The sequence below is a fragment of the Abramis brama genome (genome assembly GCF_963993115.1).
Source record: "Abramis brama genome assembly, chromosome: 13".
NCBI classification, from domain to species: domain Eukaryota; kingdom Metazoa; phylum Chordata; class Actinopteri; order Cypriniformes; family Leuciscidae; genus Abramis; species Abramis brama.
This window is the reverse complement of record NC_139975.1, coordinates 7,726,061-7,753,563: the sequence shown is the minus strand read 5'-3', so window position 1 is coordinate 7,753,563 and position 27,503 is coordinate 7,726,061. Positions and strand designations below refer to the sequence as shown.

The following is a 27,503-nucleotide window of genomic DNA, read 5'->3' as shown; positions in this document are numbered from 1 at the left end:
TCAACCTCAAATTTGGAGCACAACTTGTTTAGATTTATGGCTTTGATTTTCTCACAGTTTTAGAGTCAAACATGTTTTGGAAAATATATATCAAATTCATATAAAGATTGAAAATTGTATTTTTTGTGCATTTTTCATAACAATAAATGTACAATTTTATAACTTTTTAAAAGTTTTTCAGCAATAATCTGTCAAGTTTCATCTTTTTAAAAAGAGACCAAACTTAAGTCTCTGATCCAAAGCATTCAAGATTTATTGTTGGAAATTTCATTTTCAGGTCCATGCTCTAAAAGTGAATAAATGGATTATAACTACTGCATAAATATAATTTAGTACCATAAAATCCCCTAAAAATTTATAAAATATTAAATAAAAAACATTATCGAACTAAAATATATTACAATCATTTCATTGAAATAAAAAAAAGAAAAAAATCTGTCATTTTTGACTAATACAGTACCAGAGGGTTAAGCTGTGAGATCAAAAGAAAAGGTTTTTAAGATCATGATTTTAAGATTTTAAGTATCCAAATCTTTGGATAGTGCAAGTTCAAAAATAATCCACCATTATTATGCCCATAATGAACAAGAAATAAGCACTTTCAAACTTTTTGGATGTCTTCGATGGGCTTAAAATATCTTGAACTAAGTATCCAATAAACAGTCAAAATAAATCTTAGACAGACAACAGCTGACAATCTGTCAGCATAGCAGAGTTACTAAATATACTGGACAATTATTCTGCCACACAGGACGGGATCATTTTCTGTTTCCCTCCATCAGTTGACAGAGTATTATCCTCCACAGCTCATCTGAAGTCCAGAGAGAGTAACATATGACCTTCTATAAGGTCAAAACACCTTACGGCAGGAAACATACAGACGAGGGTTAAAGCAAATACCATTTGATTACTTCTGCACTACCACGCAGCAGGTATCACAAGGTTAAATGTAATAATTAATGCATTTTCTTCAGTGGTTTGCCACAAAGTTTGCTGCCAAACATACACTTAAGATCTAAACCTTACAGTCTGGGGACTCTGGGACCACAAATACTCAGGGATATTGGCTGACTGCATACTATAGAAATTGTGTGGTTAAGAGCTATGTTCAGCTAATACACAAAGAGAGCTATGGGGAACATCTGGAAAAACGTAGGCCTATAGGGTAGTTGGGACCTGCTGTTTTACATTTTTTTCCACATTTGACAAAATCAACCTGGAAGAGCACATAGCATTTTTGAATGTCATGAGATTGGGACAGGGTTGTTAACTAAACTTGATGTACTAAAGTAACTTAAATAAAAATGAATAAAAAATATACTTAAAAAAAACAAAATGACAAAAACACACTACAAAATTACTAAAACTTAGACCGAAAATAATAAAAAATATTCAAAATATGATTAATATCTATAACAGTATCTCAATTATACTAAAATAACACTGGTTTGGGATTGTGATGTGCTTATTTTTTGTTTATTTGCTAGTGCATATCTGCAGAACCTCATTTCACCAAGTGCAAAATGTTCCTGGAAAACAGTTTAACAGTTAACAAGTTTTAACAGTTTGTCAAGTTTAGGTTTACAACCAGGGTTAGGTGCTTCTACATCAGTGTTATTCTCCTATCTTTTTCTAACTTATGGGTAGGGTTAGGTTTAGGGGTGTATGTTGACGCAGGAATGCATCTGCAAAATCAGGACGTACGCCTTACCTACCTTTCAACATACTGTCACATATTGTCACAATGTTTTATTAATTTATTTATTTAGAGAAATAAGTCAAATTTAAAATTAAATTAATAGATTATTTAATAAACATATGTTCTTCCCTTTTTGTCTAATACTGGGAGTTTGTTTGCATTAACTGTAACTCACGACCATTAATGATCATTCCAGTCTCATTTAAGAGCCTTTGAGACAATCCACAGAGAAACAGCAGGGTCTAATCACAGTAATTGCTCATTGAAGCCAGTCGTTGCTATTAAAACACATTTAAATGGATTTTTGGCTCAATATCAGCAAGAAGGATTTTAGCAATGTTGTTTTGATTAAACGCTCGCTCCCCTGCTGCATTTCATACCTATAGCATATCTCTCTCATTAGCTCGCTCTTGTTTTAGACCTATTTGCTTTTAGTCTCGTTTAGTCTGATTTATATCACACATTTGAGAACAATACATATTATGAGGTTATACAGCCTTTTAATGCATGCTTTAACATCTGACTCTATTAAAGCATTCATTGGATCTGTTTGGGCTACTGAACTTGATTTACTCATGTCTGTTGTGTTGAGAAAAGGCAAGTTAATGACGACCCCTGAAAGCATGAAGCCCCTCGCTGTAAACTCAGCTAACCCAGTTTTACAAAGGTAATAAAAGAGATTATACATCCCATAGTATTTCCTCAATTCCCACAGACAAAACATGTGGAATACACATATGAACCTAAACCCTGCTTTAGAAAGAGAGAGAGAAATACACAATTTTAGAAATACACAAGTATTGTTTATTTATTTAATATTTATTATCACATGCCTGTCCTTTCAAAAGTGGTAATTCTGAAAGTGCAATAAAAAAGAAACTGTGGGTTCATAAAGGAACTGCATGGGGGCTGTGAGTTAATAAAAAGCTAATAATTAATGAGAATGTGTTAAATTATTTAAGTTAAAATCTCAGAGGTGTACTTTGAGTAAATATTTGTCAATATTCAAAGGGGTTTGCCTGACAAAATAAGTACGGAAATCTTGCTCTGTACCACAAAATAACTCTTAATTAGCTTACAAGTTCACTCTTATGTATTTTTCCTTTTTCTTTATCTTTTCTCTATGCTTTTTGAGGCTATGAAGAAAATGCCACACACACATATACGTGCATGCAGACTCAAACACACATTTACACACTGAGAAGAAAGACAAGCGCTAACTTTTTTTAACAGGTGCTGAAAGACTCTCACTTAGGCAGAGGTCCAATGCGGCCCACGCTACAACCTGAAAGTTATAGAAGTGCTCCTGATGCCAAATGGGATTTTAGAGGTTACGCTGAAAGTTTACAACACTTGACTGTGGTTAGGGACTGACAGGATAGATCGATACTAAATAGTAAAAGGCCTCAAATGCGGTTGGGAAAAAAAATCTGAGTTCTGCTAGTCTTTAAAGTGCATATCAAGGGAGCGCAAATGGCTTGAATGATTTCAGGAACGAAAGAGAAAAAAAATCACTGTAAACCGTGTCTGTGTTTATCTTTAAATAACTCAAAAGATCTAATAATATCATTTATCTCCAGACTGTATAACTGAATCTTAAATATGGTATTAATTCGTTTAAATGAGGACTAACGTTTAATGATACTGTTAGGTTGGATGGTTTGAATCATACAGACAAATGTAACAGTAATATTTCAGCTCAGTTTGGGTTTTGGTCCACGGAACGCATTCACAAACATTTAAGCAAATGAGAAATGGCGAACACAACCAAATTTTTACATTTTCTGAAGAAAATGTGAGTTGTGTTTGCCTGCTTGCGTACATTTTTTAACCCTGGTTCTAGGATGTTGTGGGTGGTTTCCAGGGTGTTGCTATGCAAAAGTATAAATTCTTGATTGATTTTTTGAAAGATTAAAGATTGCTACAACGCAAGCAGCTGGGCTTTCCCATTCTGGAAACAGAATTGCGTTCAGTATTGAATTCATATGGGATAGGATCCGTATGGGGACAAATGCCAAACAGCTGCAGGGTTTGGAATTTAAATGCAGAGTAAATTAAATTCTGATATTTTAAACATGATTTTAGTGCGAGAACAGCTCCCAATGTGATTTAGACCAGGAGAGAAAGGTGTGTGTGATTGTTGGATAAGAGCAAAATTCATTAAAATTCATTGTTCATTAAAAGAGAGTGATAAGTTCTTAGGTTTCACATGTGTCCTTCACGCTGTGACAGCAGACTGACAAAGACAGAGTATAATACTTATTGAATTTCTAATAAAAAGACATCTTGCCCTACTTTATGCCTGCATTCATTCTTGAGGTCTATAAAACATACATTTCCTTCTCCATTAATTGTATTAAATGTATATAGAGAAAAATATCAATATCAAACAATATGAAAAACACATTGTGGTTTCTGGCCATATCGCCCATCTCTATAGTCTAATCCAGAAAGATTACTTGAGAAAGTCAGTAATTTCTGACATTTAACAAATTAAGCAATTATTTAAAGCCCTAAAAGAGAGAAATTAATCATCAAAACCCTATAACTGACAATAAATCATCGTAATCACAATTATTTCTTAGGGGCCATTTACACAAAACCATTTTCAACTAAAATTGGAAACCTTTTTATGTGTTTTGGACATTCATTTACACAGCAATGGCATTTTGGTGGCCTGAAAATGCAAATTTTTGAAACCAAAACAACCATGAAACAAAAAAACAAAACAAGAATTTTGGAAACCGGTGACCTCATGTGCATAGTGTTTCTTTAGAAAGTGTCATTGCCAACTACTGGTTTGGTACCATAATATTGGTACCATATACATGTTTAGTTGTTTTTGCGGATCCGTGTGAACGGAGACCGTTCCGACAATGTTGTTATATGTACGCGAAAAAAGCAAAGAAAACAAATTACATTTTTAGTACATCGTTGTTGCGTAAACGTACCCTTAGTCTTCAACCCTGCTCCTAGGGACCCTCTGTCCTGTAGAGTTTGGCTACAACCCTAATCAAACACACCTGAACCAGCTCATCAAAGTCTATAGGATTGCCTGAAAAATCACAGGCAGGTGAGCTGAAGCAGGTTGGAAATAAAATATGCAGGAGATTGGGCTTCCAGGAGCAGGATTAAAGGCCTAGATCAGCCAAATGTCCTAATCGTGACAGGCCTATAAGTGCACAACATGTGGCTGAATACAGATGCAGATCTGATGGTCTCTAGATCGGGTTCAAGGTGGGGGAGTTCAAGGAGAATCCATTGTGTGAAGGTGGTAAGCCTCTCAAAGCAACTGATGCACACAAGCGTAAAGTGTTAACCGTTTTTCACGCTCTCCCTCGTTAAATTTAATGGCAACTTTCCATGTCACCTGTAACTCTCAATAATGAAATTTAACACAATATAATCACTTCCATTCCCACACCCGCGCCTCTCGTTCCCAGCAACACCTTGGAATTTTGTGACCTACAGTAAGAGCCCTGTCAGACTTCACGCGGGGGGATATAATCCTGGAATGCGGCCCACACGTGGTCACACATCTGATCAAATTGAAATCATTTAAAATGCTATTAGTGAAACCTATCAATGTGTGCTTTAATAAATGATTTCATAGTAGATGTAGCTAAGCTACACAGTCAAAGACCTCAACGGTGTTGTTTGAGATTAATTTTCCATGCTGTCTTTGTTGCGTCTTAAAAAGTGAGATGATACATGCTTTAATACATTCACCCCATTATCATCAGCAATGAACCCCAGGGATGGTAAAGGTCATCGTGCTCATGAGGGTTAGCAAGACTTTCTATTTTAGTTAATACTGCAAGCTATGCTGAGAGACTGTTTGGGATGTCATGCTGCAAATCTCCTCCGTACCAAAGACGAACTTCTTGTACAGTACAAGCCTAAAGGCAAGAATGGCAAGATGCATGGAGATAATATTTCTTGTTCACTATTATTTGTTCAGTCCAAATGACACTTACAGGCAACAAAACATCACATGCAATTTTATCTAAATCAACCAATCAGTCCTCAGTTAAAAAAAATAAAAATAAGTTTGATGTGTATTTGTTCATTTTTTAAAGGCAAAATATAATGAACATTTACTCTACATTGTAAAAAGTTAAAGTGTGACCCTTAAAAATTACTGTTTTGTGTAACCAAATGTAGTCAAGATGTAAAAATTAATAATATTTCAGCTTTTTCTTTTTACAATATATTTACTTTCTTTTGAATGTCGCTCATTTTATTTCTCATCTTACAGTGTAAGCTCTACATTATTTACATATTTGGAAACTGTTTTCAAGTGAAAATATGTCACATTAAAGATGTGAACTGCATTTGAAACAGAGTTTCGTGTTGTTTTTAAATCATAAATCTAAGCGCACCCCCTGGCCCTGTGAACCGATAGCTAGAAATGTTTTATAAGCGGTCAGGGTCACTACGGTTGAAGTACTCGGACTCTGTTTAAGACCACCGCTTTACACCAACAGGCTTGTGAGCTGTTTATTTTTCAGAGGGAAGAATGCACAGAGTGTGGTTTTGCAAAGCAAACTTTAATAAGATGCCTGTTGAGAGACAAGTGAAGGTGAACATTGAGGCAGGCCATGGAGATCGGTCTGGTTGGGGGCCCGTCATGCCACCTATACTGAGCTCAGGCCCTTCTGACTGTAGTGCAACCCAAAACACAAGTGCACAAGTGATAGATAGATAGATAGATAGATAGATAGATAGATAGATAGATAGATAGATAGATAGATAGATAGATAGATAGATAGATAGATAGATAGATAGATAGATAGATAGATAGATAGATAGATAGATAGATAGATGTGTGCATATAATCGCATGCCACTTGACAAGTGTGGGCGTGTGTGTGTGTGTGTAGAGAAGCAAAGTCCTAATTCTTAGTTGCATGTCCCATCTCTTTTGCACAGCCGTGGGCAGCGTATCTAATTGCACCACTTCCTAGTGAGATATTACACATATGCACATGCCCCGGCCGGATATTTTAAGCCGGACCTTTTGGAGGGATGAAAGTAAATACAGTGCTGAGTCCATCAGATCCCACTGCCACACCCAAAACCCTCTCTGATTTCCAAACGCTTCTAAAAACCCATCCAGATTAAGCCTTTACGACACCTTTTGTATGTTAATACCACTTGCAGTCATTAACAAGTCAGAGATCAATTATTCACTGGTGTTTAATATTGTAATCTCTAGCAGGCGTGCAAGTGGAATGAAATATGAAACGCTACATCTTGTTTCAGATGAGATGAGCCCATAGATTTCCAATAGCTGTGCCTTTGATGTATCTGATAAAACTGTGTGGTTATGGGCATAAAGTCTGGGTCATGCTGCAGGTTATCCAGGCCACACTGTCTGTCTGCTGTTTGGCTGCAGTCACACTAGACTTTGAGCATGCGAAAGCAGGTCTGAGTTCACTAAACTTGAACTTTCAAATGCAACGAAATGCAAAACCTACACATCAGCTTGCGTTTCTAGTCTCCCAAGTTTGCATGCTGGACAACAGTGAAGCACAAGGTCTAGTTTAATCACATTTTTTAGATATAAAAAAATAGTTTGACCAACATTCAAAGTGACCAACCATAATTTACATTTTTTAATGTGCCATTTAGGGGCTGGTTTATGGAGCGGTGCAGGGACAACGTCAAAACCAGGAAGACTGATTTGCCACTGGTTCCCTCGAGATTTTCCTATGGCTTTTTCAATTTATGAGCAAAATAAGGTCTGTGGTAGACAACTTGACAACACTTGAACGTTTTGCTCTACAACATAAATTACCCAAACCCATATCGAAAACCTTTATTTTGAAGCGGTCATTTTTCCATTTTTAAAAACCTATGTTTCTAATAAGTAACTTTTAGAATGTTTGGGGTGTGAGTGTGTGCAGTTTCAGTTGTAGAATGTTCAAGCATCATCGAGTTATGTTTGCCACAGGCTTTATTTTACTCATAAATTCCCTATTATTAAAAACCCATAGGAAAATCTCGAGAGAACCAGTGGCGAATTAGTCTTACAGGTTTTGACGTCATCCCAGCACCACTCTATTGGGAATAGACAACAATAGACCACTGTTTAAAAATAAATAAATAAATAAATTCAGCAAACAATGCCCTTCTGCTGTTGGATATCTAGTTTACTCGCTGTGCCTCAAAAAAAAGTCTGAGACAAAAGAAAGTCTCACAGACATTTTTATCCAAAGTCACTTATATACAGTTCATTCTGGGTATATATTTTATCAGTAATGCTATTAATGTGCTCCATGAGAATCAAACCTCAAACTTGGTATTGCTGCCATTATTCTCGGCTAGTTGAGCTGTTATGAGCCATCAATCAGAATTCAGCCATCAAATCAGGCTAGAGGCTGTCAGATCAAGAAATTAATTGCTTGCCATTTTTCTGTGCAACATTACATTTACATTTACACTTAAATGTATGCATTTGGCAGACGCTTTTATCCAAAGCGACTTACATTGCATTTCAAGGTACACATTTACATTCTTATCAGTTCTTGCTTTCCCTGGAAATTGAACCCATGATCTTGGCATTGCAAGCGCCAACGCTCTACTGTTTGAGCTACATGGTCAGTGTGTGGTCCATGGGCATGACTTTTGAGGCTCAGACTAGGTCAAACCTGGACTACATTCATGCATTTTGCAGATACTTTTATCCAAAGCGACTTACATTCACTCACATTTTAGCAATTCAGGCATTCCCTGGGAATTGAACCCATGAGCTTGGCGTTTCTGATGCAATGTGGTACTGTCTGAGCTACAGGAACGCTATACACAACAAATTGGACACTGATAATCCTAGTCCATTTACACAAAGAATCAGTGTGTTAAAATGAGTCAATTAATCAGCATTTCTTTAAATGAAATGGGCAGTAAACAAGACGAAGAGACACCTGGCTTCAGTCAATCACTACAAAACACACACCACACCTATAGCTCAGATTTTTCCTGAATAGACCTGGGCATGTTGCACGGTGACGACTTTTAAAAAAGGTGACGAAAGACAGTAAATCCTTAGGGCAATGAATCTGGGAAAGAAGATAAATGTGTCCATTGACCTTGTCCACCCTTTCCAGGGACTAAAGAGACCAAAGGAGAGCACGCAAGCCTGAAAAATGAGACAGGGAGATGTGACCGAGTTAAAGACCTCTCGTGCTTTCATTGAGAGTTACAACTCGTTGTCAAACAGGTCCTGGTGTTTGGTGGGAATGGGTGATAACAGACGGGGAATCGTTTAGCATGCGAGGACAACCATCTCAGTCGACAGGGGTAATTACGGAGACCTAACTCTGCAGTGGAAATGAAGAGAGGAAGAAGAAATGAAAGAAGCTATGTGGTTAAGAAGGAAGGCAGGGAAATAAAAACATGACAGGGACCTCCTGCAAAGCTTAGTGCATTTCTAGTTCTGGTAAACTTGTGGTGAACGTTCAATACTGTCACATATTTAAATATTTTTTAAGGGTGTGTTCAATAATAGTAAAAATATGTTTAAAAAAAGGTTAAAAAGTGGGAAAAATGTCTTTAAATTATAGCAGACTGAGGTTTGACTATATTTTTCTTATATTTTTTTTAAGCCAAATTGTTATTATTTTGTAAAACAATAATAAAACGATAAGATAAGGTATAGGTTGAAAGAATTATAGCATTCTCCAAACTATAGCAGACTGAGCTTGAACTATATATTCTATGAAACATATTAATTATTTTTAATAAAATAATAATCAAAATAATAAAGTATGGGTTGAAAAAGCCCATCCTTTAGTAAGTTTCTCACACAGATCGCATTGCAGAAGAAGACACAGAAAAGAAGCAAATTTTTCATAAGTTTATGGTGCTTTTGCTCTCATCAGTGTCATTCCAAGCAGCTCCTGTAGGGGGCGACGCACTGTAACCTGCCCAGTGGCGAGACCTTTGAGCTCAGGTCTGTTGTGGAGACAGAAATACTTCTCCTCTGATCCTGCCTGCCAGGACCGCTCAACACGCTTCAGGTTTCAGGTGGCAACCATTGCTTCTAAAATGAAAGGGTCTCACCTTACAGTTCGGTGCCTCTGTTGGGCCTTCTGCGGCACTACCCACACAAACAAACAGAAACACACACTCACACAGACACATACTTGGGGCCCCTTCACACACACACTCTGAACCTATAAACAGATGCTTATGACCTCCCTCTTGTCCTGCGACATCGATATGTCCCCTCAGATGTGAACCTGCATACATTTATAGAAACGCTGGATTTTATAAGCTCTGTGACTCGATGTAAAGAGTGATTGTGAAAAAGAAAAAGACCGACAGCAATTCCTCAAGGTTTCTCAATGCACCCAAACTCGAGTTACCACCAACCCCATGTTTAACAACCTCATTTTGTGACAGAGGAACCCAAAAAAAACTCACCGCAACCTCCAATTCATCAATACACAACAGCTCTGTATTTAAAATCACAATTAGAAATGCACATAGCTGTATAAAATGCTCTGATCTATAATCATGGTGACTATTTGTAACTGCCTTAAGTGAAAACACTGCATGTATGCCAAATGCATTCAAATTTTACGGCTGGTTTGACGTCCTGACTCCATGCTACGTAAGATATAATGTACAATCAACAATATCATAAAATACAGGCCCCTAATAAAAAACTATAGGACTCTATGACTTCTTAACATATTATTAAAGTGCCCCATTACATTTTAATGCAGTGTGTAATATAGCTGTTTGTGAATGTAAAAAAGGTCTGCACATTTTTAAAGATCAAATCACACTACAAATGCATTAAAATTCCAGTTCCACTTCCTGTTACATACCTATAAACAATAACTAATTTGCATAATGCCAGCCTGTGGTCTTCATTGGCTGCCTGCGAACAACGCCTACTTTGACACTCAAACACTGTAGACTGGAAGAGTTTGGATCGTGTTTTTGCCATGTCGAGAAGAAGCTGTTTTCTGAGTTGCGGTGTTTTCCACTTTGCATGCAAAGGATGAGGACTCACGCTGGAATTGATACAGAAACAGCGATGCCATTGTGATGAAATTCAGATATGGCGTTTCGTTTCTAACAGGCTGTAAGCAGTAGACCAATCACAACAGAGCAGAGTAGATAATCTCAACAGACTGGGCCATCTGACCAATCAGAGCAGAGTAGACCAATCACAACAGACTGGGCCAGCTGACCTATCACAGCAGAGTAGATAATCTCAACAGACTGGGCCATCTGACCAATCAGAGCAAAGTAGACCAATCACAACAGACTGGGCCATCTGACCTATCAGAGTAGAGTAGACCAATCACAACAGACTGGGCCGTCTGACCAATCAGAGCAGAGTAGACCAATCACAACAGACTGGGCCATCTGACCAATCAGAGCAGAGTAGACCAATCACAACAGACTGGGCTGTCTGACCAATCAGAGCAGAGTAGACCAATCACAACAGACTGGGCCATCTGACCAATCAGAGCAGAGTAGACCAATCACAACAGACTGGGCCAGCTGACCTATCAGAGCAGAGTAGATAATCTCAACAGACTGGGCCATCTGACCAATCAGAGCAGAGTAGACCAATCACAACAGACTGGGCCAGCTGACCTATCACAGCAGAGTAGCATCTCAACAGACTGGGCCATCTAACCAATCAGAGCAGAGTAGACCAATCACAACAGACTGGGCTGTCTGACCAATCAGAGCAAAGTAGACCAATCACAACAGACTGGGCCATCTGACCTATCAGAGCAGAGTAGACCAATCACAACAGACTGGGCCGTCTGACCAATCAGAGCAGAGTAGACCAATCACAACAGACTGGGCCATCTGACCAATCATAGCAGAGTAGACCAATCACAACAGACTGGGCTGTCTGACCAATCAGAGCAGAGTAGACCAATCACAACAGACTGGGCCGTCTGACCAATCATAGCAGAGTAGACCAATCACAACAGACAGGGCTGTCTGACCAATCAGAGCAAAGTAGACCAATCACAACAGACTGGGCCATCTGACCTATCAGAGCAGAGTAGACCAATCACAACAGACTGGGCCGTCTGACCAATCATAGCAGAGTAGACCAATCACAACAGACTGGGCCATCTGACCTATCAGAGCAGAGTAGATAATCACAACAGACTGGGCCGTCTGACCAATCAGAGCAGAGTAGACCAATCACAACAGACTGGGCCATCTGACCAATCAGAGCAGAGTAGGCTCTCAGAAAGGAGGGGTTTAGAGAGACTGAATCTTCCAACGAACCGTTTTCAGACTCTTTGAGAAATGAGATGATGCGTAGTGTATTTTATGAGAAAATGAAAGTGTTTTTTTTACCTTAGATGTGTGTAAACCTGTTGTGAGACCTCCAGAACAAAATAAGGAACCTTTAAAATAGCATAACACCTACTTTGTTATGCTATTTTAAATAATTTATTAATTTTAATCTCCATTTATTACTTGAAATATTCATTTGAAAAGAACCATGTTTTCTTAGTTTAAAGGACATTTTAAAAGTCTAAAGAACCTTTTGATCAATGTAAAGGTTGCATGCTAAAGGTTCTTCATGGAATGCCAATAAATAACCTTTATTTTAAGAGTGTAGGAAGTCTTTATAGTTTAGAATCACTGTACAAAACGCTTTGGTTGCTAAATGCTAAATCTGATATACAAATCTCAAAGTTACCGAAACCTGCACGATTGTTTCAGTAATCCAATCTTTCCATCTACAACCGATCTACCCTCCTTTCATCCACATCACAGCTTTTCAATCATTGAACAAGCCATTGATAAATTTAGCACAATTTCTATCAGGTTTCATCCCAGAGTGATGTTCCCGTGTTCCTGTGAACAAGACTGTCAGGACAGATTGATGGACGTACCTGGAGGACAGTTGCAGTCTTGTGTCACGTCTCTCGCCACACGCAATTTCGGCATTGCTTCATTCAGTCTCTGTCAAACACAACATGGAGGAAATTTTGAGTAACATCTTAAGAATCGATCATTAATAAATTCCATATTGATTGAGCGGTAATCTGAATATTGAAAAGACCCTTTCAGTGTCAGTGGTCCTACACGTTGGTTTTTGCAAATTAAATTAGCTTAATTAATTAAAAATTATAATAGTATTAAAAACTTGTGAAAAATGTGTTAATTTGCCAAGTTAAACAGGTTTCAATAGCATTGCTTGTTAATAGGAATATTATGACTTTATTTTTAATAATGAATTATTATAAGTTGTGATTTAATCGGAACAAATTAAATCAACATAAATGACACAAGAAACATGAAAGAGCAGAATAAAAGAATATAGCAGAATATAGCCTATTTATAATATTTACTAATAATTTGCCATTAAAATAAACATTGTTTTAACCACATAAACGCACGTTGCAGCACGTGCAGATAGATAGATAGATAGATAGATAGATAGATAGATAGACAGATAGATAGATAGATAGATAGATAGATAGATAGATAGATAGATAGATAGATAGATAGAAAAACTGACAAACTGAAGAGTAGCCTATTAAAAATAACTAATAATAACTTCGACTAATTAGCTATAGCCTATCTAGCTGTGATTTAAATTAAATTGGACAAAATCAACATGCTACAGAAACATGTGAAACAGTAAAAGAAACATTTTGGATGATGTTTCAGCGTTCTTTTATAAAGGATAAAATGCTTGCCTCTTGTAAGAGTGTTTCAATAGATTCCCGCAGTTCCTGTGAAACAGAGACGTCCACAGATGATTCTTGACAGATGTCACTCATCTTTATCTCCAGCGCGCGCAGCCTGCTCTCCATCTGATGCGTTTTAAAAGTCATGAGAAAACACACCGCTATTGAACTCAGCGATATCACTAAACACACTATGGTAGGAAAAGACACTAAATAGCGCAGATAAAGCGGTTTCGTAGCATTCTGTTTGCTTTCTGTATTTCTTTCCGCAGATGATGTATCCATTTTGTAAAGTCTCCGATTAAATTCCGATAGTTAGATCACTCAAGTATCGATCAGCTCTTGATCGATGAGATGTGGCTGTCAGACTGAGCAGCGCTGGACAGAACACGGGGCTTTGAACAGCATGGCTGTGTTTCAAAACTAGTAAAATGTCTGTGACGCATAAGAGTGCTATCTAGGTAGGGTGCTCATTAGGTATTGAGCACATGCAAACCCCTGACATTCAGCGTGGTGTGTGTGTGTGTGTACCGAGCGTGAAACAAGGTGCTGGAATAACCAGAGAGCGTCCAGAAGCAGCTGTATATTACAAGAATAAAATAATATTTCGAGAAGATACTTTTTAAAATACATTTTTCGGGTATTCCGTTGAGGTTATTCTATCTAGTAGTTATTCAAACTTTATTAAACTTTTTTTATGATATTTATTTGTGATAGCTTACGTAAAATTAATCTATAATCGATCATTGTGAAAATGTGTTTTGTCAATGTTTTCTTCCGATGACTATAAAAAAAAGTGGTTTCCTCCTTATTTCTGCAACTTCTGTGCATAGTAAAATGTTTTAAATCCAATGTGTGTATATGTATGTAAGTATTTATATTTGTGTGTGTGTCCCTGGACGACAAAACCAGTCACATGGGTCAATTTTTTTAAATTGAGATTTAGGCTACATGAAAGCTGAATAAATAATATTTCAATTGATGTGTGGTTTGTTATGATAGGGCAATATTTGGCCGAGATACAACTATTTGAAAATCTTGAATCTGAGGGTGCAAAAAAAATCTAAACATTGAGAAAATCGTCTTTAAAGTTGTCCATTTATGTTCGCGATTGTGCTGCATTCACACACAAAAATACATGTTTTATATATTTATGGTAGGAAATTTACAAAATATCTTAATGGAACATGATCTTTACTTAATATCCTAATAAGTAAAAATAATTTTTGGCATAAAAGAAAAATCTATCATTTTGACCCGTGCTACTTATGACTGGTTTTGTGATCCAGGGTCACATATATATAATAAAAATAACTAAAACTACTCAGACCATGTTTTGACTGTCCTAAGGTGGGTCAGATCTACCGAATGTTCCTTTGCCCATTACTTCTCTAAATCACAGGCCCATAAATGCCAAGACTCAAAAGTACAACTTGAAATTTGAAGGTTTAGAGTTGCGATCTACCGCCACCCATTGACCGCATGAAAACATTACACCACCATGAGACAAATGATTCAGATCAGGAACTGCTTTTATTTAAAAATCAAGTAAAACAAAACTGAAAAGACATTTACAAATATCACTAGGTTCATATCAATAATGCTAACAAATCTGACAATCATACTACACACCTAATACCCTAAACCCCAGCCGCTTTACAGTTATACATTATCCTCAATCATGTGATGCAGTTACAAATCAGTGTGGAACTCAAGAGCAAGAGGTCACAGAATAAACATGAACAATGAGAAGAGAGCAGTGTATGATCTATACAGAGGACTGATACAGTCAACTGAATTGGCCTCTCTCAGAGAGGAACTACAGCAAAAAAACTAAAAAATCCATTATTTCTTGTTCTTCTTGATACAGTCGAAAAAAGGGTGTTTGATGGCTTCATCCAAGGTAATCCTCTTTGTGACATCATATTCAAGCATCCTCTGTATGAGATCAAAAAGCTGCTTGTGCTCAGAGCTACTGGAGACCAAGTATTGCTGCAAGAAACAATAATTAATAAAAAGTCAGAAGCAATACAAAAGTTGTTTGTTTCTACGTGCATTAATGGCTTAAAGCAAATACAAAACTTAAACTAACCAAAAAAAACGAATTTGATAAAATAAAAAACTTAAATGATAAACTCACTCTCAGGGGCTTGCACTGCTTCCTGACGTAATGTCCCATGGAGCTGTGAATCTCCCAGTCCAGTTTATCATGACGAACATACCTGGTCTTTCTGCATAATGAGAAAAATTGCCATTTTGATACAACAAAAGCAGCATGTGGTATCAAAACTAATAAAAGGCAAGTTCAAACAATAAAAACCTTCAGACAAATCAAACGAAGGATAATTAAAATAATTAAGGAATAGCTTTTCAGATACCAAACAAGATTCCAACTCCTTTTGTCTTTTTTGTCTACTTTTACTTATGACTTTTCAGGTATCTGTGATAACTGAGAAAGGATTTTTTCAGTAATTTGATTTCACTCATTAAGAGCTAATTCTAGTTGACAAAATAACATTGCTTGTTACATTACAGAGAATAACTAGATACATGTGAATTCAGAGTTTTAAAAAAAATCCAGATATTTCCAGAAACCCTGCAAAAACACAGCAATTAAATACTTCACTGAAACATTACCTTGTTTTTTGCAGCATGTGGGTAGGTATGGGGCCCAGCACTCGCTCCATCATGGCCAGATGCTCTTTACTGTCATGCGTCTAAAAAAAAAAAAAAAAAATACAATCTACTAAATAAGTGCTGAATCAACAAGTCACATGCACCCAAAATTAGCATCATGTAACTATTTGAAACTCAAGTGACACTGACCTGAAACAGAGTCGATCCCAGATAATACTCAATAAGAATGCATCCCACACTCCACACGTCACAGGAATGGCTCCAGCCCAGATCTGTATGAAACAGACGGAGATCTCTGTTAGAACTCACAATACATGCAAATCACAGCAAGTGTGCCATTCAATGTGTCTGAAAAATGTATGAATAAAAACAATGCATCCATAAGTGCTTACCCAGAATAACCTCTGGAGCTCGGTAATGTCGTGTGGACACCACAGATGTATGATGCTCGTGTTCGTATGTTGCATTCCCGAAATCAACTACTTTTACATCAGGATTCTTCAGAGTTCTCTCATCCCTCTTCTGCAATTCAAAACAACATTAGTTAATGCACAATAAATAGTGGCAGAGCATGAATTAGTAGTCATTTTTAAACTAAAACCATTTCAAATGTTTTAGGAAATTGAAAAAACCCAATTGATTACATTTTAATTTAAGTTGTAATAATATAATGACAAACTAAACCGAAAGAAGACAACCTGCTTTCCCAGACAGGGCTTAGATTAAGCCAGGATTAGGCTTTAGTTCAATAAGGACATTTAATTAGCATTTATTATTGTACCGTAGATAAAAACCATTACTGGTGTGCATCTTGAGACAAAACAATGGCACTGATATTTTAAGATATACCAGTGAAAGTTGATTTCAGTCAAGACAGCTCAAACATGCATTTTAGTCTGAGACTAGGCTTAAGCCTTATCTGTGAAAACGTGGGTATATTACTAAAACTAAAATTAATTAGTATTAATTAAAATTAATAAATTGAAATATTTATAAAAACTACAATAGTATATACTACTACTACTAAAATAACACTGGTCTGAATGGGATCAGTGCCTCTCCTTACCATTTTTGAGTTGTACTTGATGTCATACTCTGAATTAACAAAGAGGATGTTCTCTGGTTTCAGGTCAGTGTGTGTCAGCTTATGCTTATGAAGAACTGAAACACAAAGAAGCAAAGAAAAGCAAAATATTAAATCAGTGTTTCATCCAGAACACACAGAAAAATATTAAATTAAAAGAGATCCTTGACTCACATCTGACTGCTCTGATGATCTGGTAGGCCATGTGCCTGATGTGGTTGATAGAGAAGGGCTGAAAGCTATTTTCCTTCAAAAAATCATACGTGCTCAAGCCCAGCAGCTCAAAGGCAATGCAGACATGCCCGTGGTGATCAAACCAGTCATACATCCGCACACAAGCGCTAGAGAAAGGAAAAAAGTGGATGTGAAATAGTGATTTTGCAGCCATGCATCACAGAGGTGTAAATTACTGGAGATCTCCTTTATATATGCTTTCACAGGCACTTACTATCGTCTGTCACAGTCAAGTGAGTTAATCTGCTCCAGCACCTCAACCTCAGACATGGCTGCATCACGATAGCGATCAATGTTTTTAATGATCTTCAGCGCGATGCGAGCTCCTCCCCTGCAATAGCAATATACAGTTATATCATTAACACATGAAACCACAGAAGTGCAATCACTTATTACTGGTAAGTAAATCAAAGCATTTCTCAAGAAACCCTTAACATTTAAAGTTGGCATAAAATGAAAATTCACCTGATTTTGTTGATCTTATTGTAAACAATTTATCCATGCATATGTTTAATTTCTGTCCTTGTAATTCTTAATCAAAATGTCATAACTTGATCTGCCAGTGAAATTCTGTGCCAGACTTCTCAATCAGTGAGTACGCTTAAAACCCAAGGTTCACACCAAAGATGATAATAAAGATTTAGTTCTAAATATAGAAGAATAGCAGAGTCCAAACCACAACTATAATGGCAAAGAGAAACAATATCGTTGGAATCGCTTTCAGAATGTTTTCTTTCCAGCTGATGAACAATAAAAACAATGACAGCCAATCAGAAACCACCACGCTTTAAAGAGCTCGAGCATTTATAGCAGAAGACGACAAAACTGCAGCGTGCTTAGAATAAACACAACAATATCGCCTGCTGATGTGAACGCTAATTCAGTTATCGTTATAGGTGTGAACGGGTCTTTGCAATCAACTGCAAGCTCGCATGCAGATCTGCCTCAATCCAATCAACAACAAATGGATAGAATTCCCAACCTTAGCTATCTTTCTTTTTTTTCTTTTTTTACGATAACAGGGCCAAATCGATACTTTTAAAACAGTACCGGTGCCTAAACTGTTACTTTAAAAAAAGAGCCACAAAACATTGATGGAACGGCTTTTTTATTGAAAAACATTTTTTCAATAACTTGAACAATATATTAAAAGTTTAAAGTATACTAAAATATATAAGTAAATACAAAACAACAAATTTACATAAAATTCACAATAAAACCTAAGCCACCTCACCCAACTACAATAATATAACACTAAATAACAGTTACAGTACTAATGCATGCAACCGCGATACATAAGGCTATGCCCTTCTTGTTTTCCACTTTGTGCATGTGTATTGAATGTTAAATAAATAATGATAACAAGACTGTTTATCATGTTGATTTGTACAGAGGCTCTGTGGATTTGCACTTAACAAGCCTAAAGAGAGAGCGAGAGCGAGAGAGAGAGAGAGAGAGAGAGACACACGTGTCTGTCCTTCAGGTCTCGTCATATATTTTTCCCCATTTCAATAATCCGTTTCACTCGGAAGGCGTTAAAACACCAGCAAATGTACATGCCAGGTTCCTTGGTTCTTTTAATGGTGAGGAACAAATTAAAATACTATAAAAGAACCTTAAAAACCTACATGAGTTTTAGAAAATAAAGATGTGATTTTTACCTACAGTAGGGTTATTTTAATAGTTTGTTTTTACATGCGTCACATGTACGTCACAATACAGAGAAGAAAAAATAGCTTACTTTTCATGATCAATGCACTCCACCACTTTGCCAAAGGCTCCCTCTCCGAGTGTGCACACAATCTCATCTACGGGTTTAAAGAAAGATGGTTAGAAACATTTAAAAAAAAAAAGACAACACAATCAAACTCTTTCAAAAGATTTCGCTGCGTTTTGGAACACTCAAATTAGAAAAGCAATGCATAAATAATCCACGAACATAAGACAATACTAGACTGGTGATACACACATCTGTATAAGTCTAATTGTTCTGTCACAACTGCATTTATCAGGACCCCAAAATTAGCTTGTAAAATTAGACTGACCCCAAAACAGAAAATAAGCAGTGAAAAAGAAATGAAAAGATACAGAAGAGATACAGAAAAGTGTGTATTCTATACATCTTGCTCTCAGCATGTCTCCACTGTGATAGATCAGGTGCCCTTCCTCATCATCCTCAATACTCCTGGATCTTTTCCTGCGATGGCTCCTCTGGGGTTTCGGAACACCATCATCATCACCACCATTAACCCATGAGAATCGAGGGGGACCAGAACGCGCCATTCATTCATTCACGAGTGGGGGGGGAAGTGATTCGGCCCATTCAGATACCCGCAGCAGCCAGGCCCGGCCACAGGGAGCAGCCAACGTAAATTCAGCCCGCGAGATACACACAGGGCCCACCACATCGTGTGTGTTACAGAAGAAAAACAATGGCAACATATTTTCAGATGAGATACTTTCTCAGACCATTAAGTAGACAATTACAACAATTTATCATTGAAAAACATTTGAGAGTTTTATTCCTCCTTCATGAATGAGGTGTGCCTTAAAAACAATTTATGTGCTGTGGATTTCAAACTAACATTACATCTTGAGTAAGAACCCATTCAATCTTATTATATGTCATAATATTAGCGTAATAATTTCAACCAACATTCATCCTGTCATTCCTTCAGACAATATTGGAAATGAGGAACTCCCACAATCCATATAACAAGAAAGAAAAGCACAGAAAGCAGACAGTTGCCACGGCAATGGGAGACAGACAGTGGTCATACCGAGTCAGAGTGATGGTGCGAGCGACGGTGCCGGTGTCTGTGCCGGCTGCTCCGCCTGCTGTTCCCGGAGGATTTGCTGTAATGGTGCCAGTCTCGGTCTCTCTCACGGCACCTGGATCGGTCTCGATCTCGTTCTCTCTCCTTGTCTTTACAGGCAGCACGGCTGTCGTCCTCGTGGTCTCTGAATCCAGCTCGCTTTTCTTTAGTTTCCAGTCTTTCATTTGAGCTCCTTGTCTCAAGGTAATGCCTATTAATATTAAGTTAATACAACACAATTCAATGAGTACTGGCTGATTCACATTGCGCTGAAGATTATAAAGTAGTGCTATCAAATCAATTAATCGTGATTCGGTTAAAGTTTGTAAATATATGATGTGCGTGTGTGTATATGACTCTCTCACACACACACACACACATACTGTATATATATATATATATATATATATATATATATATATATATATATATATATATATATATATATATATATATATATATATATTTGATCTATTTGATATATCGATTTGACAGCACTATTAGAGTCAACATGGCTATTGTTTTCTAGCCAAAGTATCTTCATGAATTCAATATAATTGTGTAAAGAAAATGTTAAACAAATTAAAAAAATAATAATAATAGTGAAAAATAAAAACTTTTTAGCACATATACAAATACATTGCTACACCTAAAGGTATCTTTTTTTTGTGGTGGTGGTTGTGGAAATATTTGATGGAAGATATCCCTAATGTTGAGGCCCTGATTTGTTGACAATCAAGGCAAATTTCAAACGTTCTCTGTAAAGCCAAAATAAATGATGGATCTAAGTAATTAACTTATTTCTAAAACAGAGACACTGAAAATCATGTCTGAACTGATGGTACTGCCACCTTGAGGTCATGTCATTAAATGTTTTCCAGGAAGCTTCCAAGAAAACAGCAAACCTGTCAAACCAGTATTACACACTGCCAAGATATGTCCACAGAAGACTCAATGGGCCCTGGCCAAAGACCAGACGCCCCTTAAATTAGTAACTTCCTGGTAATGGTTTAGACATTAAATATTGGTATAAGATGTTCCCATACCATTTGTTGATTGAAAACAGTTTAAAATAAATACTGAGTATGCAGAGAGTCTGTTCTGTTGAGGTTCCTGATTCTCACCCTTCGCTGCTCTTGTGGTGGTGATGAACATGGTGATTTTTTCTGTATTTATTCTCTCTCTCGCTGCTGTGCGAGTCTCGTCTGCGTCTTTTTCTGTTCTCCATTCTCTCCTCCAGACTCGCCTCTCTCAGCCAGGGAGAGCGCATTCTCTGCGATTGTCTCATCTGATAAAACAAACAAAATACATTCAATAACGTTACATATTGTATTTCCGTGCCAAATAGGCCGCGATTCACAGAAACAGTGGCCCTATAAATTCTTTGTTCTAAACACCTCGTGTCAGCCAAGTCTTTGCCTAAAGCAAATTATTTCCGTAAAGGAGTCTAAAAATTGTAAGACAATACAAACAATAGTGATTAAAACCGCAATAAAACGTATTTTGTGATACTCACTGCACACTTGCGACGAACAAAACACGCACAGTCAGTGAGTCAGTAACGTTAACTTAATCGCTATCATAAAACATATCTATTCTAAAGAAATAACTACATCGTGTGAGCGAAATAACGATCAAATAATGAATATCATCCTTTAACTTACCTGGCTTAAGAAAGTCACCTAAATAATTGCAGTCCTGCGTCGACAAAAGGCGAATTTGTTCTTCCTCTGTCTTCTCTGATGTCGTTTGTAGGTTCAAAATGGCGTCCGTCGAGCTGGAATGTTCGAGAACTGCTCCGTTACATCAACATCGGATCGAGAGCGCGCGCGCGTGCGTGTAGTGAGGGGCGCGCGAGAAACAAGTGAAAGAGAAAAATCTAATATAAACATTTCACGGGATGTTGTGCCATACAAATAACGCAAATTCATCAACATATGAAATTATATTATTTGTTTGACCAATACAGGCCTATTTTCTTTCAATGTAATTTCTTTCTTTTTTAATTGATTTAGAGAATTACTTTGTTCCTAGTGTTTTCTTCCATCTATTTTCTACCTCTATTATAAATAAATTCATATTTTATAATAGGCCTATAAGTTAGCTAAAAAGCTTGATGTAGTAACTTGTAATGATGCACCACTGGTCAATATTAATGTAACGCATATATACAATCCTTAAAATTATTAGGGACAGAAATTAAACGGCCTGGCTCCAAACCAAATATATATTTTATTTTTGGTTCATATCATATTAAAATTTCAAGTATGCTACTATTATTTTTTTAAGTATAGTTAGTTTAAGCAACATTGTGGGTGTTTATATACATATATATATATATATATATATATATATATATATATATATATATATATATATATGAGCAAAAAAGGCTCATAGTAAAGAGCATGCAATGCATTTTTATTGTACTGTTTGCAAAATTTAACTAGTTACCATTTGTTCACTTTAATATGCATATATATATATATATATATATATATATATATATATATATATATATATATATATATATATATAAATAAATTACCATTAGGGCCTCTCTGCATACACCATTTTAGCAACTTGCCCCTTATTCACCATAAACATTGCAATTATTTAATTATTACGTACGATTTGGGAACTTTATTAACATTTATTAAAATATGACAGCCTCGATTGTTGTTTAAAGTGCTCCGTAATCCACACACTAGATGGCAGTAAGCTGTTCTCACATGCGTGAACGCGACCTGAAGAAGACGCTTCACCCTCAAGAGTTTTGCTTCCGGTGTGCCGCGTCCTTTTCCTCTTGCCACACTGCGAGAGATAGGGAGGATTTGGCCCTCCGACAAAATCCAACGCCATCCACCTTTATAGGTGATTCTATCCTGCGCCAAAATGACCGAGCAGATGACGGTAAGGGGTACCCTTAAGGGTCACAGTGGATGGGTCACCCAAATCGCCACAACACCCCAATTTCCCGACATGATTCTGTCCGCGTCCCGGGGTAAGTGTCCACAGAGCCGCGCTTGAGCCAAATGAGTATCCGAATACATGAGCCCTTTCAAATTATCCAGAGTAATAAGTCCGTTCTGTGTAAACCGTTATTTGCACTATTAAACCCTAGTTTATGGTTCCGGAATGGTTCATAATGCAGCATTAGTGAAAGTTGGTGTGTTTTGTATGCCACCAGTTGTCAAAAATCTGCTACAAATGAAAGCTTATAAGTCAAAGATATGGTGAATGATCTTCTGTTGTCCATCTTGCAGACAAGACCATCATCATGTGGAAGCTGACCCGTGATGAGACCAACTATGGCATCCCCCAGCGTGCTCTGAAGGGCCATTCCCACTTCGTGAGTGATGTTGTCATCTCATCTGATGGTCAGTTCGCCCTGTCCGGCTCCTGGGACAGCACCCTGCGCCTGTGGGATCTGACAACGTGAGTATTTTGGAGGGACTGTCATGGGAAGTCATTCAATCTATCATGCATTGGTTTAGAAGTGGTGATGAAACTCAAACGCCGTCTGTCTCACTGTGATGATAAAAGAGGCTGTTTCTGAACTTAACTCTTATGACCCAAAGAATGTGTTTTTTTTAATGGACCCCAAATATTATCCTCAAATGAGAAACTCCAATCCTAATATTTAAAAGGCATCTATATAGTGTCTTGTTTAAATACCCTATTTTTACTTTAAGAAATTAATATTAGTAAAGTCACACACAAAATCATTCTTTTTAATTTAATTTGTGGTTTCTGTAAACATTTTCACAATTTAAAACAATCATAAGGTCAGAATGTAACTCGTGGGTATTTATTGGAGGGCGAAGAAGCACCAAAATCTCAATATTGTGGCGCAAACTTGACCGTAAACATATTTTTAGTCTGCCCAATTTTTAACTTCATGAAACCACGAAGTGACTTCTTTTTTATCACAGAAGATTTAAATTGAGTTATGTACAAAATTAGTCTTATCTAAGTTGATTTTAATAATATTTTCATCTCTTGTATTTTGTTGAATGCTGAATTTGTATCTGCTATGAAATAACTTGTGAAGCTGTAATGGCAATAAACTTACTATAAACGTACTACCAATATCCCATAGCCATCATCTATCTGGAGTGTCAGGTTAAAAACATATGTAGTGCACAACACTGACTACTTGATGTCAAGGTGATCTGAATTTGTCCTTTCGTCTCTCCTAGTGGCACTACAACCCGCCGTTTTGTTGGACACACCAAGGATGTTCTGAGCGTGGCCTTCTCTGCTGACAACCGTCAGATCGTGTCTGGATCCAGAGACAAGACCATCAAGCTGTGGAACACCCTGGGAGTCTGCAAGTACACCATCCAGGTAGACATCTGTAAGGTCGGAGTAGTTAACCGGGAGTTTTGCACATCATCAGGGTTCCTGTGGGTCCCTAATAAAATCTTAATGTCTTTTAATTTAGCTTGGATCTAATTTAAAGTCATAAGTCTTAAATATGTTAAGTGGTATAACAAAACTCTTAAATTTGGGGACAGAATAACAGGAATCTCCAGGAATGTGATTATTAAACCGCAAAAGTGGATTTAATTCAATGAATGTGAATGCTGCACATTCCTGAGTAAAACCTCTTTAAACGCATCATATCAGCAAAATCCTATATACTGATATTAGTACATAAACAATTTTAAATACATGTGTATACATAAAGCAAGGCACAATACATTGTTTCAAAGCCACTTTACAGAAAACGCTTTTCAATGTTACGGTTTAGGAAGTATTCTGTTATCAGTCAGAGATGAGTATCAGATTAATGTCCAATAGCAGTAAATATACAGCTATAATATGTTATGTGCTTCGTTAACATGTATTCAGTTAAACTAACAACACGTGACGTTAGGCAGCAATTACAACTTGTGCTCGTTATGATTACAATATAAAATACTATATTTAAAATTTGTGTTGATCCAAAATTCCCGGCATATGAAACCTTCGCAATTGCCTGAAAACATCACAAAGGCTGGATCTGGTGTAATCTGTAATCTATAGAAAAAGAATTGGCGTAGCTGCTGTTCATAGCATTTTAGGCTAAAGATGATCATGTATATTGTACGGTTTCATCAGATAAAATGGTACACATTTATGAAAAGCTTTTTATGAATGCTTGGCTAAAGAAATGTCTGAGCCCCGAACATTATCAGGAGAGCCTGTCTTAAGAGTTAAGCATGCAGATACCCCCAGCCTGTTTATACATGATTTATTTTGAGATTGTATGGGTTTGTTCTGTTGACATACCATTTTATTTGTGCAGGTCTTAAAGATCTTTAAAATGTCTTAAATTTGACTACAAATACCCAAATGTTTAGATTAGTTTGTGCTGTTCTGAGGCCCTTTATTTTGACTTTCATCCACAGGATGACAGCCACACTGAGTGGGTTTCATGCGTGCGTTTCTCTCCCAATAGCAGCAACCCCATTATTGTGTCCTGCGGGTGGGACAAAATGGTCAAGGTGAGACCTGTTGAATTTTAATTTAAACTAGAATGGTTGATCTGTGTTTTTGTAATGTCTTTACCCTGTGATTAAAGAAATCGACATTAATATTGTCTGAGCTCTTGGGCACTGTTGACAAGTCCTGCAATTATGATGGGTAATGGATTGTAAACATTAACATGCAAGTGAACAATTTAATCACGGATAGCTTGCATGAATCAGCTTAATATTTGCTGATGTAACCAGTTTGATTTATGCATGTTTGTTATAGGTTTGGAATCTCGCTAACTGCAAGCTGAAGACCAACCACATTGGCCACACTGGATACCTGAACACAGTGACCGTTTCTCCTGATGGATCTCTGTGTGCCTCCGGTGGAAAGGTAATCTGTTCACTTTTTCCTGTTATCACTACTGAAGTTAATGGGTTGGACATGAGGGTTGAGTGTTAAAGATGATGAAAACCTTACATAACGCCATCTTAATTCATGTGATGACAAGAGGCTGTTTCTGAACACAGAATATTTGTGATATCAGGAAGATATGTTAGCTTTTCAATCTGTATTTACTGTATTTGTCCTTATATTTCAGGATGGGCAGGCCATGCTATGGGACCTGAATGAAGGCAAGCACCTTTACACCCTGGATGGTGGGGACACCATCAACGCCCTTTGCTTCAGCCCCAACCGCTACTGGCTGTGTGCTGCCACTGGACCCAGCATCAAGATCTGGGTGAGTTTATGTGAATACACACTTCTCATTCATATTATATAATGTACAATGGACTGTATACCTAAAATAAACTTCCTTTGAATGTAAAGGGCTTTATCTTCAGAATATTTTAAAGTCGGCATGAAATTAAATTTGCGATAGTCTTTTCCATTGTGACGTCTTCTCGAACAAGAAAGTGTTAGTTGGGACTTGATTGGATGGTTGTGGTTTGCTATTGGTGGATCCGATGTGAGTGACAGGTTGCCCTGCCCTCACACCAGTAAATGCCTCAGAGAGGAGATGCAAGAGTGAGGGGCAGTTATTTTGAATAAAGTCTGTGTGAACCGGCAATGTTGCAACCGACTTCAGTGTTATGACGCATTTCCAAGTGAAGCAAACTAAATGGTGTCAATTTTGATTTCATGCCAACTTTAAAAGATTGAGGGCAGGTGCATTTTTTAAAAAAATATGCACCGATAAATCATTTATAATAATTCTGCAATGTTCCATCAAAAACAAATTGTCAGTTTTGATTTCATGGTGACTAAAAGTAACCATTTGTATCAGAGCACAGGGTTCAGTGATGAAACTCTAAACGCCTTCTGTATTTCTATGATGATAAAGAGGCTGTTTCTGAGAACTACTGGCTCGAGCAGAAATGGCGCTTTCATTCTGCTGTTGCAAAGCTTGACTGTATTGTCTCAACAGGATCTGGAGGGCAAGATCATTGTTGATGAGCTGAGGCAGGACATCATCACCACCAACAGCAAGGCTGAGCCGCCTCAGTGCACTTCTCTGGCCTGGTCTGCTGATGGACAGGTGGGTTTCACAGCAACCTTGAGTTTCTGGACTTGCACTTCATCAATCTCTGATTTGGTGCCTGTAAATTCTGTCTGGACCAGCTTCCCCATTGATTATTCCCAATCACTTTAACATCTGAAATCTTATGATGACAGTCCTGCAAATATGAGGGGATTAGTAATATGCTTTTAAACCAATAGTGCTTCTAAAAGAGTGCCTGATAATTTCTTTCTCTTTTCTCGTCACAGACTCTCTTTGCTGGCTACACTGACAACCTGATCAGAGTGTGGCAGGTGACCATTGGAACCAGATAGAAGCCTTTTCTAATGCCTGAATAAAAAGTTTTAAAAAGAGCT

The 27,503-nt window shown here is 37.3% G+C and overlaps 3 protein-coding genes across 4 annotated transcripts in view; 1 reads left to right on the top strand and 2 right to left on the bottom strand.

Moving 5' to 3' along the window:
* Nucleotides 1–13,810, bottom strand: part of col23a1a (collagen type XXIII alpha 1 chain a) — a 130,334-nt gene extending 116,524 nt beyond the window's left edge. Inside the window, exons 1-2 of the mRNA XM_084132282.1 lie at nucleotides 13,401–13,810; nucleotides 12,591–12,660 (exon numbers count right to left, since the gene is read on the bottom strand). Coding sequence (XP_083988408.1) covers nucleotides 12,591–12,660; nucleotides 13,401–13,676 — 346 coding nt within the window. The 5' untranslated portion in view covers nucleotides 13,677–13,810. The remainder of the gene's footprint in view (nucleotides 1–12,590; nucleotides 12,661–13,400) is intronic.
* A 1,095-nt stretch (nucleotides 13,811–14,905) lies between these two features.
* clk4a (CDC-like kinase 4a) lies at nucleotides 14,906–21,981 on the bottom strand. 2 transcript variants are annotated; one of them, XM_084133588.1, is made up of 13 exons: nucleotides 21,827–21,981; nucleotides 21,287–21,450; nucleotides 20,127–20,373; nucleotides 19,467–19,557; nucleotides 19,088–19,154; nucleotides 17,561–17,677; nucleotides 17,287–17,453; nucleotides 17,095–17,189; nucleotides 16,421–16,550; nucleotides 16,218–16,300; nucleotides 16,029–16,108; nucleotides 15,532–15,622; nucleotides 14,906–15,383 (listed from the first exon to the last, which is right to left on the bottom strand). In XM_084133588.1, exons 2-13 carry the CDS (start codon nucleotides 21,448–21,450, stop codon nucleotides 15,237–15,239), a joined length of 1,479 nt encoding a protein of 492 aa, XP_083989714.1. In that variant the 5' UTR covers nucleotides 21,827–21,981; the 3' UTR covers nucleotides 14,906–15,236. The 2 variants fall into 2 exon arrangements, with proteins under 2 accessions (XP_083989714.1, XP_083989715.1); XM_084133589.1 differs by lacking the exon at nucleotides 19,467–19,557 and having other exon boundaries at nucleotides 21,827–21,946.
* An 894-nt stretch (nucleotides 21,982–22,875) lies between these two features.
* Nucleotides 22,876–27,500, top strand: rack1 (receptor for activated C kinase 1). Its single transcript, XM_084133315.1, has 8 exons — nucleotides 22,876–23,166; nucleotides 23,429–23,600; nucleotides 24,365–24,512; nucleotides 25,559–25,654; nucleotides 25,908–26,018; nucleotides 26,227–26,367; nucleotides 27,055–27,165; nucleotides 27,396–27,500. The coding sequence occupies exons 1-8, from the start codon at nucleotides 23,058–23,060 to the stop codon at nucleotides 27,459–27,461; spliced, it is 954 nt and encodes a 317-aa protein (XP_083989441.1). The 5' UTR covers nucleotides 22,876–23,057; the 3' UTR covers nucleotides 27,462–27,500.
* The last annotated feature ends 3 nt before the right edge of the window (nucleotides 27,501–27,503 follow it).

Coding starts and splice junctions, on each gene's coding strand:
- rack1 (XM_084133315.1), top strand. CDS start 23,058: ATGACCGAGCAGATGACGGTAAGGGGTACCCTTAAGGGTCACAGTGGA. Junction 23,601..24,364: donor CGCCTGTGGGATCTGACAAC/GTGAGTATTTTG, acceptor CGTCTCTCCTAG/TGGCACTACAACCCGCCGTT. Junction 26,368..27,054: donor GACCCAGCATCAAGATCTGG/GTGAGTTTATGT, acceptor TTGTCTCAACAG/GATCTGGAGGGCAAGATCAT.
- clk4a (XM_084133588.1), bottom strand. CDS start 21,450: ATGAGACAATCGCAGAGAATGCGCTCTCCCTGGCTGAGAGAGGCGAGT. Junction 19,558..20,126: donor CGCACCATCACTCTGACTCG/GTATGACCACTG, acceptor CCGAAACCCCAG/AGGAGCCATCGCAGGAAAAG. Junction 17,190..17,286: donor GATCATCAGAGCAGTCAGAT/GTGAGTCAAGGA, acceptor TTTGTGTTTCAG/TTCTTCATAAGCATAAGCTG.